The sequence below is a fragment of the Rhincodon typus genome, chromosome 3, assembly GCF_021869965.1.
Source record: "Rhincodon typus isolate 14 chromosome 3, sRhiTyp1.1, whole genome shotgun sequence".
Lineage (NCBI taxonomy): Eukaryota > Metazoa > Chordata > Chondrichthyes > Orectolobiformes > Rhincodontidae > Rhincodon > Rhincodon typus.
The window spans coordinates 38378960-38391557 of record NC_063334.1 but is presented as its reverse complement, the minus strand read 5'-3'; the positions used below and the strand labels follow the sequence as shown (position 1 = coordinate 38391557).

Below are 12598 nucleotides of genomic sequence, written 5' to 3'. Positions count from 1 at the left end.
GGGGATCTTGGCAGTGTTGGGGGGGGGGGGCTGGGGGGTGGGGGGGGGGGGGGGGTGGGGGGCGGGTAGAACGGCGGGGAAATATTTTGCAAGATGGTTTATCCTGCCTCTAGTAATTTAGATTGCCCATAGAAAATTGTCTACAGCCTATTTTCATGCAGCCATCTACAAAAGCCACAGGAAGCATCATGTCTGCTATTTAACAATATAGGAATGAAATTGTATTTGCACAAAACTTTTACAGGATTAGTGTGATAATCAACATATGAAGCCCAGGTGGCTCACCTCTTAAAATCTAGTCCATTTTGTGAGAATATAAATTTACTTGTTTGATTTTAATGTATTTGAATGTTTGGAGAAGTCTGTTCTGAAGTGTTTATATGTTGCTGGAGAGTGTTATTTCCCTACACAGTGTTCTTGTGCAAGATGTATTCTCCTAAATTATTTTAACTGTGAATATAAATGAATTGCTTTTAACACTTTTATTTTTTTAATTGTCCCTGTATTATATTCTGCTGCTACCAAGATGCTAGAAGACAAGCCAGAGGGACTGTAATCTTTCATCATCCATCAATACTTACATGGCCCTGGGAGCTCTAGTACTCAACTTTGTGACCAATTAAGCAAAAATTTGGACATCCCTGGTCAGAGAATGCATATGTACCTTCATATAGAAATGGTCCCAATGGTTTTGCAGCTAATGGTGGGTCTCCACAAAAGTAGTGATGCACAATTGTGAGTTGTTCTTGTCTAATTGAAGATTAAAGTGATGTGATCTTCAATAATAAGATATTTACACCAGCACTGGTTTTTAATATGGGGTACTTTTTTTTGTAACCAACCACCTATGCTGCTGCAGAATACTAGATCAAGTTTTGGATCTAACAGCACATGACATATTCTTCAAGCTTTCATTGTTCTATTGAGGTATTTGTAGATTTGCAAATCAGTTGTTATAATGCAAATTCCTCAATTTAAGCAATATTTCCAGAGTGTAAAAGATGCACCAACGCTCCTGTATATTCCCTATTTAATAGGTATTCAAATTGAATTTCTGTTTGGCAGAGATGCATAAAAGGCAGAAGCAGTTAGTTTTACTGTTGGCTGAAGTAAATTTTTTGACATTCATGGATCATCTCTCTTTCTGCCATGTGAAAGTTATCATTGCTGTAGTAATGAATGACTTTAATGCCTCTTCAATCCAAATTGAAGTGCTTGCACATGCAACATCAGTGATGCCTAAATGCCAGTTCTTTTCCCCAATTTTGCCCATGCTGATTCCTCCGCCCTTTAGTTCTTTATTTTCCATGTGGTATTTGAAATGTACTACATTTTCCGGTGATGCAGTATCTTGAGGCACGTCCCATTCCTTATTTGAGGAAGGGCACATCATGTTTGACTCACAACCCTTTAGGAGATGTAGTTTCTCAACTGTTTTAAATTTTCTATCCCTTATCATAAGACCCATCATTTTAGAATGCCCCACAAGAGGAAGCATCTGGTTCATGTCTATTTTATCTGTACCTTTTATCGTCTTGAATACCTCAATTTGATGTCCCCTCATTCTTCTAAATTCCAGAGAGGAATAGGCCTAAACTGTTCAATCTCTCTTCATACGACAAACCCCTCTTTCCCTGGGATCAATCTAGTGAACCTCCTCTGAACTGTCTCCAATGCCACTACGTTTCCTCAAATAAAGGGGACCACAACGGTGCACAATATTCCTGGTGCCATCTCACCAATGCCTTGTATATTTGCAACTATTCCTTTAGCTATAAAAGCCAACATTCAATTCACTTTCTTTATTATCTGCCGTACCTGCATGCTAGTTTTCTGTGACTCATGAACAAGGACACCCAGATCCTTCTGCGCTGGAGCACCCCGAAGTCTCTCCGCATTTAGATAATAGGTCGCCTTGCCATTTTTCCGACCAAAATGCACAACCTCACGTTTATCCACAGTAAACTCCACCTGCCAAATTTTGGCCCACTCTCCTAACCTATCTACATCCATTTGTAAGGTTCTTATTTCCTCATTGCAATTTACCATCGCACCTATTTTGTGTCATCTGCAAATTTGGCTATAGGAGTCTTCTATCCCTGTATCCAAGTTGTTAATGTAGAGTGTAAATAGCTGGAGTCCAAAGACTGAACCCTATGGCACTTCATTAGTTACTTCTTGCCATCCAGAAAAAAAAAACATTTATCCCGACTCTGTCTTCTGTCCATCAGCCAGTCATCTATCCGTGCTAATAAATTGCCCCTAATCCCTTACGATCCCACCTTGAGAATTAATCTTTTTTGCGGCACCTTATCAAACGCCTTCTGGAAGTCCAGATATATTATATCAACAGGATCCCCATTATTCACTTTGCTTGTTACATCTTTGAAGAACTCTAACAAATTAGTTTTGTTGTGGTAAACCCCTCCAGCATCTTTACTTTCATTGATACAGTTTGTCTGCATTCCTGATCCAAGCCTCAAAGTAAAGGAAGATTATCGCCCTGAAGATCTCAAACAGCCCAGTGAATGCCTACCTTATCACCAAGCTGTAGCTGCAAAGACCATGGCGATGCTATGCGATTTTGCGCTGCAGCTCAGAAACACAGTAAACATGTCAACACAGAGAAACATGGCGGATTCTTTGAAGGTGGCATGCTAAGCCAAAAAAAAATTAATGTTTTTCCACTGCTAACTCCCAATATTTTTCGATGGTTTGATTGTACAATGTCAGGCCATTATGAAGCGTGAACAACTTGAAAAGCAAGGACACTGCTTCACTATTTTGATTTTTGTTTAAGCACCGTTTTTGCATGCAAATCGGGTTACATAGGGGTTTCCTTGGCTATCTTGAAGCTCCACCACACTAATTGTGGGCATTTTGACACAAGGCACTTAATCATATTGGTACAGAAGGAGAAATTGGCTTAAATGTGGGAAAATATTTTAAAAGTAAGAAAACCAAAATGAAAACTTCATATCTGAGATTTTAATTCATCTAAGATTGAGACTGAGCATTTTGTAATTCCCTTTTCTGGACCAATGGGTTATTAAAGTTCTAGGAAGATAATTTTTTATTTGATGAATACTTGAACTGTTAAACTCAGCAAACAAAATCAGGACTGTTACTTAATTGATGATAAATAACCACGTGCCAAAACATGTTGAAACTCATGGCAAGTTAGGGAATGAGTACCTGTTGCTTTGACAGGCTAATAGCAAGCAGTGTAAATGGTTAAATAACTTGTAATATTTCTCAATTCTTCTCTTCAATTTGTTTAATGCTGTTATTGAACTCAGTATTGTTTTGGCAGGGCAACCTGGGTCATTAAGTCATCGCCAATAAACTGCATTTGTACTTGGTGTCCTATTGGTGTTATTTTTCTCTCAGTTCACTTCTCTGCCACAAACTTTGGTAATCCACTAGTAGCCTGGCACACAAGAAGACCTCAGCTTTATCATCAGAGGAGGTCATAGCAGAATTAAATCCGGTATTATCATCCGATCCAGGGTTCTGTATTTTTAAGATTTTCTGAAATTTGTGGTACAAGATCACATGATGAGCCTTGAGAGTATCTGTCAGACTGGACTCTGAAAGGAATACCTAATCTCTAGGATGTATAAGACACTGTGCATTTCTGGTCATCGCATTTCAGGAAGGATGTAATTGCTCTGGAGAGATTGCCGTGATTTACTAGAATGAAGCCAGGGCTGGAGAATTGTCGCTACGAGGTGAGATTGGAGAGGTTGGGTTGTTTTCCTTGGAACATAAAGCCCAAGGGGTGACATTATTGAGGTATGCAAAATTGTGTTGGGTAGAGATAGTGGACAGGAGGAACCTGTTTTCTTTAGCAGAGAGTTCAAAAAACCAGGAGTTTTAGATTCAACCCAAGTGTTAGGATTAGAGGGGACATGGGGAAAATTGTTTTAGTGTGGAAGGTGGTGAGTGTCTGGAATTTGCTGCCTGAGTTGGTGATGGTAGCAGAGACCCTAAACTTTCAAAAAGTACCTTTAGCTACTTTTGCTGCAGAGTTGTGGGCTGTGTGCAGAAAAATGGAATTAGAAAGGGTGTTTGTGTATCTTTGGGTTGGCATGGACAGGGTGGGCGAATTGGACCCCTTCTGTGCTGTATCATTTCTGTGGTTCCATGTATAGTAGTACTGACATGCATTATTAAAGTGGGGATATCAAACCATGGTGCATATGAGCTTTGTATGTATGCATCCTAAAGCCTCCGGCTACATGTAAAAGTAAATAAATGTTCCAGTAACTTACATGTTATAAGTTGTTGATTTTAGCATAGGTTGGTGATTTGTTCTGAATATGTTCATTTGTGAACAATCCTTCCAAACTTTTACAGCTGTAAGATACATAAACAACAGACTAATAAATTGAAATAGAGTTTAGATCAAAGATCAGAATGCCCTGCCCTGCCCTGGAGTCCTATCCCTAAAGGTGAATACTGTACTCTGGATGGCCATGTTGGGGTCCAAATGAAGCTGACAGAAACAAATCACTGCCAACGTGCAGAGGCAAAATTGCACTCTGCAATTTCTCAGTCAAGAGGAAAACCTGGGCAAACCTAGTAGCCTTTCTACACAATATATTCAGAAACCACAGAATATTTTGTTTGCCAAATTGACACCTTAAGCAAAACACATCTGTCTATGGTGGGCAAATTACAACAAGCATTGATAAATGGACACGTTTGTGAAGGTTGTCTACTTTGTGATTGAGCACAGCATTTTCCTGAATGAGTGCAAAAGGAAGATTGTGACAGATTGCCAATACAGCCTTGAATATACAAAATAAATCCTTGAAAAATACTACTAACCCCTAGTTGCCCAAAGTCCTGATCTACTCTTACTGTATGGAACTCCTCCAGATCTTGCAGAAAGCAGACTATCATGATGATTCTAACAATCTTTCTTCTATACCTGCACAGAGAAAACTCTGATTGAACTATTTGCAACCATGAACCAGACTGAATGTAGCTGTTACGTACAAGAATTTAGGCATTGCATGGATTAAATCATAGCAAATACAGCATAGGCTGTGCTGTTTTCTTATGGCCTTTAATATTTTTCTTTGTAAATATTTGGTAGTACGATACTTGATAAATACTGAAAAATGACACATTTTGTAAAAACTCTGTCTTGTTCTTATCAGGGCATTTGCAAGAATATCAATGTTGGAATACTGTCCTGGATGAGTGCAGCTCCAACAGCACTCGAAAGTTCCAAAGCATATTTGATTGGCACTCCATCCACCAGCTTCAACATTCACTCCCTTCACTAATGATGCATGGTTGCAGCAGTGTGTGCTATCAATAAAATGCACTGTAGTAACTCACCAAGGCTCCTTCTGGTGCTTTCAAACATGCGACTTCTTCCACTGCGAAGACGAGCACAGCAGGTATTTGTAAATATCATAACTGAGAAGTTGCCCCTCCAAACTCCATACCATCCTGAGTCAGAACTGCATCTCTGACCCAATAACAATGAAGGAACAAATCTTAGAACTCCTGAACAGCTCTGTGGCTGTTCTTCCATGCCAAAGATTACAATGGATCAAAAGGACAGCTCTCCACCACCTTCTAAAGAGTAATTGGGGATAGGCAATAAATGCGGAGATAGCCAGTGAGACCCACACCTTATGAACTAATTAAAGCAAATGAAAGGAGCAACAGTTTTATACTGAATAAAAATGTTATTCTGCATAACATTGGTATTTTACTGAATCTCCTGATGAGAAGATGAAAAGTTTTGACAAAATGTCTTTTTAACAATAATTTTTCCTTATCTAATTTCTACGTGAATAGCTAGATTGTTAAAGATGCAACTGCCCTTTTTTTTTTTTAGTGAATTATTCCAGAATATTATGTTAATGCTTTGGCAAGTTCATCTTCCAGGTTTGTCCCCTTGTTGATGACTGGAGTATTGGAAGTAAAGCAAATGCCAATTGTGCACTCACTAGCATGTAATTGCATCCCTTCCCCATTTTATCTTAATGAATTGAAAAATCTTGAGTCAGTTAACCCAGAATTAGACAAATGAAGGTGGCGCTCTGAGTGCATACCTCTGCCACACTGGTAATTCAACATCATTACTGTTGTACAGCTCTTCAAGGTTTTTCTATCCTTGGTTTCTCTTGTAACTGCACGGCATAAAAAAAAAGAAACATTTTTATTAAGAGTTTTCATCTTACTGAGGAGGTTTCTGGTCATTCTACACCCATCAACCTCTTCTGGAAACTCTGCTGATATGTTGACAACTGTGACAAATTTCTCCACAGCAGAAACAATCCAAAATATTCTTAAATAATTAACAAGTTTGCCTTATCTCTGAGTGTTAATGTTTTAAACATTAACATCGACAGGATCCATGCCTTTGCCAAAAACAAATCTGTTATTGTTTGGGTCAGCATATTTGTATACCAGGTTTTGTTGAAACATATCAATTTGTTTTTGAGATGTATTCACTATCAGACTAATGAACAGGAGTAAAAACATTACTTTCGTCTATCGTTGGTGTTGGAAATAACTGCTTAGGTCAACATTAGGTGTTGTAGGGCTTGAGGGAAGCTGATTTGTTAGTGGTGTTATATGGTGTTTTTATAGGATCAGAGACTGTTCACACTATGCTATCATCCATTCCAACTATTGTACTGATTTGAAATTAGTGCTACTTGGGTTCAGTGAAAAGATAAATGCGTGATCACTGAGCTAGTTTTGGTCTCTAAGTTATGCTGCGCTAGAGTGGCAGTAGGGTCTAGAAATTAATCTAGTTCTCATCTTATAGGTCAAAAAATTTAATTAAGGGTTCTGTCGCTAGGTGACCAGTATTTGATGGTGTGTAAACTACATATACATGTGAATGTGGTACCCCTGATTACTTTTGACATTCACATTCCCCGTAGCTAAATAGTTCAGTTTAGTTTCAAATGCATGAGTGGTCACTTTAGTGAGGCACACACAGAGCATTCAATTTCTGAAGAGCCCAATGGAAACAATTGAATATGCATTGGTATTTGAATGTCACTGAAGTAGGATATTTATGACAGTGAATGACAACCCAATAAACCATGATGCTCTGTTCATCAAATATATTTTTAATCTTACCTGCGGTATTTGGAAATAAATTATCAAAAACATCATGTATTTATAAGAAGATGAGGCCATATTTGTACCTTGACAGCAGTTTTACTTTCAACATGAAATCAACAAAGGATACGTGACTCTCTGTATAAAAGTCAAAATATATAATGCCCATGAAACATTTGTCTTAGCGAACTTAACTCCTCATCGGGATTGCAAGAACAATTTTATTTTGAAAGGTAAATTTCAGTATAGTATAATTGGTGCTCAATATTCTGAAGAGCTGTAGTTACTTAAATATGCTTATGACATGTTTGTTATCAGCAAAGAAACCAGATTCTGAAAAGGCAGATGAGAAGAAGAAGAAGTTGATACCGCCACAATTGCCTCCAGTGCCACAGTTTCAGGTGAGTTTACTAACATATCAGCAACATTTTAGGAAATAACTTGGAACTTGAAATTAATGTCATACTCTCTAGTTGCAGTACTTAGTATTGGTAATCATGTAAGTTTTAAAGTGATGGCTGTAATTTAATGCAGAATTGTTCAAAACAGTGAATGCTATTTATATTTTTCAGCATGTTGTGTCCCACCATCACCTTCAGAAACTTAGGTACCAGAATGCATGATTGTTTACAGACTGTATTTACACACTCTGATCTGCTACCCAGTATCTTAATCCTGATCTTACGAGTTTTAAACTGGGGCTATGGTCACAATTATTTATTGTGTATGTTTGACTTAGACAACAGAAATTAATGTACTGTCACCAAGTTCGCAGATAACACCAGAAATATGTAGGATGGCAAGAATGAGGGTGACACTGCAGAGGGATATAGATAGGTCAAGTGAGTGGGCAAAAACTCAGCAGATGTAAAAAATTGTGAAGAAATATGAGGTTAGGCACTTTGGTATGAAGAGTACAAGGCTGCATATTATTTAAATAGAGAAAGTTGCAGTACAGAGGTGCAGGCGTCCTAGTGAATGAATCACAAAGGTAACATCCAAATTCAGCGGATCATTGGAAAGGCAAGTGAAATATATTTATTTCCAAAGGGCGTAGAGTAGAAAAATAGAGAAGTCTTGCTAAAACTATAGAAAGCACTAGTCAAGCCACAAGTGGAATACTGTGAACAGTTGTGGTCCCATTTACAAGGAAAGATATGCTGGCATTGAAGGCAACCAGAGACATTTTCCTAGACTCATCCTTGGTGTGGAGGGATCTTCTTGAGAAGTTGGATAGTTTGGGCTTGTACTCATGGAGATTAGCAGAATGAGAGGAGACCTTTTTGGAACATAGGTTTCTTAGGGGGGCAGTCAGTATGGCTGCAGAGATGTTATTCACCCCTTGAGGGAGAGTCTAGGACCTGAGCAGCAGCATCTCAAAGTGAGGAGCCACCAGTTTAAGACCAAGATGAGGTTATTTTTGGGGGTGGTGAATCTGTAGAACTCTACACTGCAGAGAGCAGTTGAGGTTGCAACATATTTTCAAGGCTGAGACAGACAGCTTTCTAAATCATTAACAGAATCAAGGGTTATGAGGATAAGATGGGAAAGGAGAGTTGAACATTTTCAGAGTAGCATGACCTCATTGAATGATGGAGCTGACTCGTTGGACTGAATAGCCTAATTCTACTTGTGAATCTTATGGTTGTAATCTGTGCCCTCAAGTGAAAGACTAGCTGCTCACTTTTCCTATACCACACCTTTTAGACTTCCCAGAAACTTTAAGATTCTAGGAGATAAAGGGAAGAAGACAAAGATGTACAAAGTAAGGAAAAGGAAAAATCAAAAGGCAAGGGCGAAGGAAACAGGATACAAGTCCCACATGGAAGGCTGAAAAAAAGAGATTGAGTATGGAGAAAAGTGATGAGCAGGAGGGAAAGAAAATCAGAAAAAATGAAGTAAAAGGCCTGCTCTTTGCACAGTTACTACCATCAATCAGCAAGCTAGAGAGATGCAAATGAACATTTTTGTGAGGTTATTGAATGATTGAATATTGAAAATATTGAATGACCAATTTAAATTGCTTTGTTTAAATTAGTAAATGTCCTGAACAAGTCATGAGCAAATATATATGGATAGGTTTCCCTGTGTGTATTTTGTTGGTTGTACTCATGCATGTTGATGAACTCAGTGTACAAGGGTTCATAGAATTCCTACAGTGAGGAAAGAGGCCATTTGGCCCGTCGAGTCCGCACTGACCCTCCAAAGAGCATTCCACCCTATCCCCATAACCCTGCATTTACCATGGCTCGGCTGCCTAATCTGCACATCCCTGGACACAAATGGGGCAATTTAGCATGGCCAATTTACCTAACCTGCACATCTTTGGACAATGGGAGGAATCAGGATCACCTGGAGGAAACCCACACAGACATGATGAGAATGTGCAAATTCCACACAGCCAGTCATCTGAGGCTGGAATTGAACCCAGGTCCCTGGCACTGTGAGGCAGCAGTGCTAATCACTGAACTACTGTGCCACCCGTGCCCTTCAGTGTGTACTGTTTGCAACTACTTAGACAATAATAATCTAGACAATTTATTTCTACTTAAATCTTGCAAATAAATCTTAATTTTAGTGTGAACATAACTGTATTGTGATATTTTCAACCTTTTAGAGTATACTGGACAGCCAATGGTCTGGTTAGACTTAGTGGTCTGTGTTATACAAGAGGTCAACTGTGCTGTTCACCTCATGTCACCTTTAGAGACTAGGCCTTGGGGAAATATGTGTGTACTTACAGATACTGCCTTTTCCATGAAATCAAGTTTGACATGTTGGGAGAAGGTGTGCATTCAGCTAGCACTACAGCTTAGAAGATGACAGCCTGTTCTTTATGTTTTACATCACTTTTTCCTTATTAAGTTTCAAGCAGCTAATTTTCCTTCTCTGTCAATTTGCTCCTGTACCCTGACGTAATACAGAAGTATGGTTCCTTTGAAGGAGTGACTGACTGTCCCTCTCTTCCATGCTTCAGACAGCATTTATTTATGTTCCTTGGGCTGATCCTTGTTGGTCTTACGAGCACTGATTACCTTGGTGGATTGTGTCCTTATTACCTTTGTATTTTTACAATGCAACCTGTCAATGATCCTAGGTTCACTAGGGTCACTGAAGTCAGTTTCAATATCACTTTGACCTCCTTAGCAAGGTCAGCTAACATGGAGAAAGGCTGTAAATCTATCTGGAACATTCTTTGTTGGCTGTGTAATTTGACACTTTAATCAGTTTAACTGTCTGAGAGCACAGCTTATGTTAATTTTTTTTAAAATTAGTTTTGTTTCCAATACATGCAGTAATACAATGTTACTTATTAATTTTCTTTTAGTTCAAAATCAACAAGTGTCCACGTGTGTGCTTAGTTAAGCTTTTTATGTAATTTAGAATCATAGAATCCCTACAGTGGAAACAGGCCCTTCGGCCTAACAAGTCCATGTCGACCCTCAGTATCCCACCCAGACCCATCCCCCTATAACCTACCTAATCTAATCTACACGTCCCTGAACACTAGGGGCAATTTAGCACGGCAATCCACCTAGCCTGTACATCTCTAGACTGTGGAAGGAAACCGGAGCACCCGCAGGAAACTCACGCAGACGCAGGGAGAATGTGCAAACTCCACACAGGCAGTCGCCTAAGGGTGGGATCGAACCCAGGCCCCGGCGCTATGAGGCAGCAGCACTAACCACTGTGCCACGGTGCCACCCAATTTAACAGTTTAAAGTTCTTCTTTACTGTTTAGTTGTTTTCCTCACATGACGACAATCTCAATATTTTCAAATGCCACATTTAGTTCCAGAAACAAAACATGAAATGTAAGAAATTAGTTGGTCTAAAGTTGTAAATATGCCAGTAGCTGTAAGTACTTATTGTATATTTTGTTCTTTGTATAGCCTGATAAGTGCCCTTTTTGAAGTTAGTAATTTTTTTAATTAAATTTCCCTGTGTAGCTCATTTGCACTAGTCTTGATGAACTCAGGGAACTCATTGCCAAAATGGAGGGAGAGCTAAAAGAACTGGAAAATAATAAGAAGAAATCTGTAAGTAATTGATCTGTTTGCTCTGGAACAAAATTTGAAAGTCGAATTTGTTGCAATGAATTGTACTTCTTGCTGTCTTTCTTTTTGGATGTTGCTGATTCAGAATGCTGGTTTATTTTCAATTTTAAGTTGTATGAATTTGTGTGAAGTGTTTCGCTGCATACTCAGGCATTACTTGTATATAGCAGTTTGAACATTTTAGAACTTAATTTACACCTCAAATACATCTTGGGCCTTTCTTCTGTAGAAGGAAACTATGTGATTGCATTTAAATATGGCAGAATTCCAACTGTTGCCAGATTGTATTTTTAAATAATGTTGCCATTTTATGTTGAAACGGAGTTTAAAAATCTAGTTCAGGCCTATTGTGGTGCAGTGATCATGTCACTGCCTCTGGCCAGAAGGCTTGGGTCCAGGGCCTTCAGGTGTATGACATAGCATATCCGAATCGGTTCACTAAAAATATCTAAAGCTCCAGTTCTGAGCAAATCTATTTTGGAACTGGTAAGAGTGCTTGGTATCTAAGGTTTTGGAGTAGACTTGTAGCTCGGGTTGTGGGTGTTGAGGTTGGTTGGCTTGCTGAGCTAGTTTCTTGTTTCGCAGACATTTTGTTACCATGCTTGGTAACATCCTCAGTGCAGCCTCCGATGAAGCGTCGGTGGGTTTTCCCACCTAGGTTTTAAACTCTGGGGTCCGTTGAGATGGATTGCCTCACTTCCGGTTTTCCTTCGTAGTGGAATGTATATGGGGTTGAGTTCAATGTGTTTATTAATAGCATGCTTCGTGGAGTGCCATGCTTCCAGGAATTCTCGTGCTTGCCTCTGCCTAGCCTGTCCCATGATCTTGGTGTTGTCCCAGTTGAAGTCGTTGGTTCTCCTTGTTCATGTAGATTGAGATGAGTGCGTTTTGGTCGTGTCTTTTTGTAACCAGTTGGTGTTCGTGTACTCTTGTTAGTTTCCTTCCTGTTTGTCCAATGCAGTGTTTTTCACAGTCTCTGCAGGGGATTTTGTAGATGACATTGGTCCTGTCCATGGCGGGGAGCGGGTCTTTAGTTCGGGTGAGCAGTTGTCGTAGGGTTGACGTGGGCTTGTGTGCCACTCTGATGCCCAGCGGTCGTCGGAGTCTTGTGGTGAGTTCCGACGTGTTCCTGATGTAGGGTAGTGGGATGTGTGTATCGGGGCACGTAGAATCTTTTTGATGCTGTTCGTGTAGGCATCTTCTGACCCAGTTCTTTGGATATCCATTATCCTTGAACACTTGGAAGAGGTATTCTTCTTCCTACTAACTACGCCAAGAGGAAGAAAAATACCTCTTCCAAGTGTTCAAGGATAATGGATATCCAAAGAACTGGGTCATAAGATGCCTACACGAACAGCATCAGAAAGATTCTACGTGCCCCGATACACACATCCCACTACCCTACATCAGGAACACGTCGGAACTCACCACAAGACTCC

At 39.5% G+C, this 12598-nt stretch overlaps 1 protein-coding gene across 1 annotated transcript in view; it reads left to right on the top strand.

Moving 5' to 3' along the window:
* Window positions 1-12598, top strand: part of LOC109935423 (uncharacterized protein KIAA2026) — a 79590-nt gene that overhangs the window by 42246 nt on the left and 24746 nt on the right. The window contains exons 4-5 of the mRNA XM_048620357.1: window positions 7420-7502; window positions 11052-11145. Of these exons, the coding sequence (XP_048476314.1) occupies window positions 7420-7502; window positions 11052-11145 (177 nt within the window). The remainder of the gene's footprint in view (window positions 1-7419; window positions 7503-11051; window positions 11146-12598) is intronic.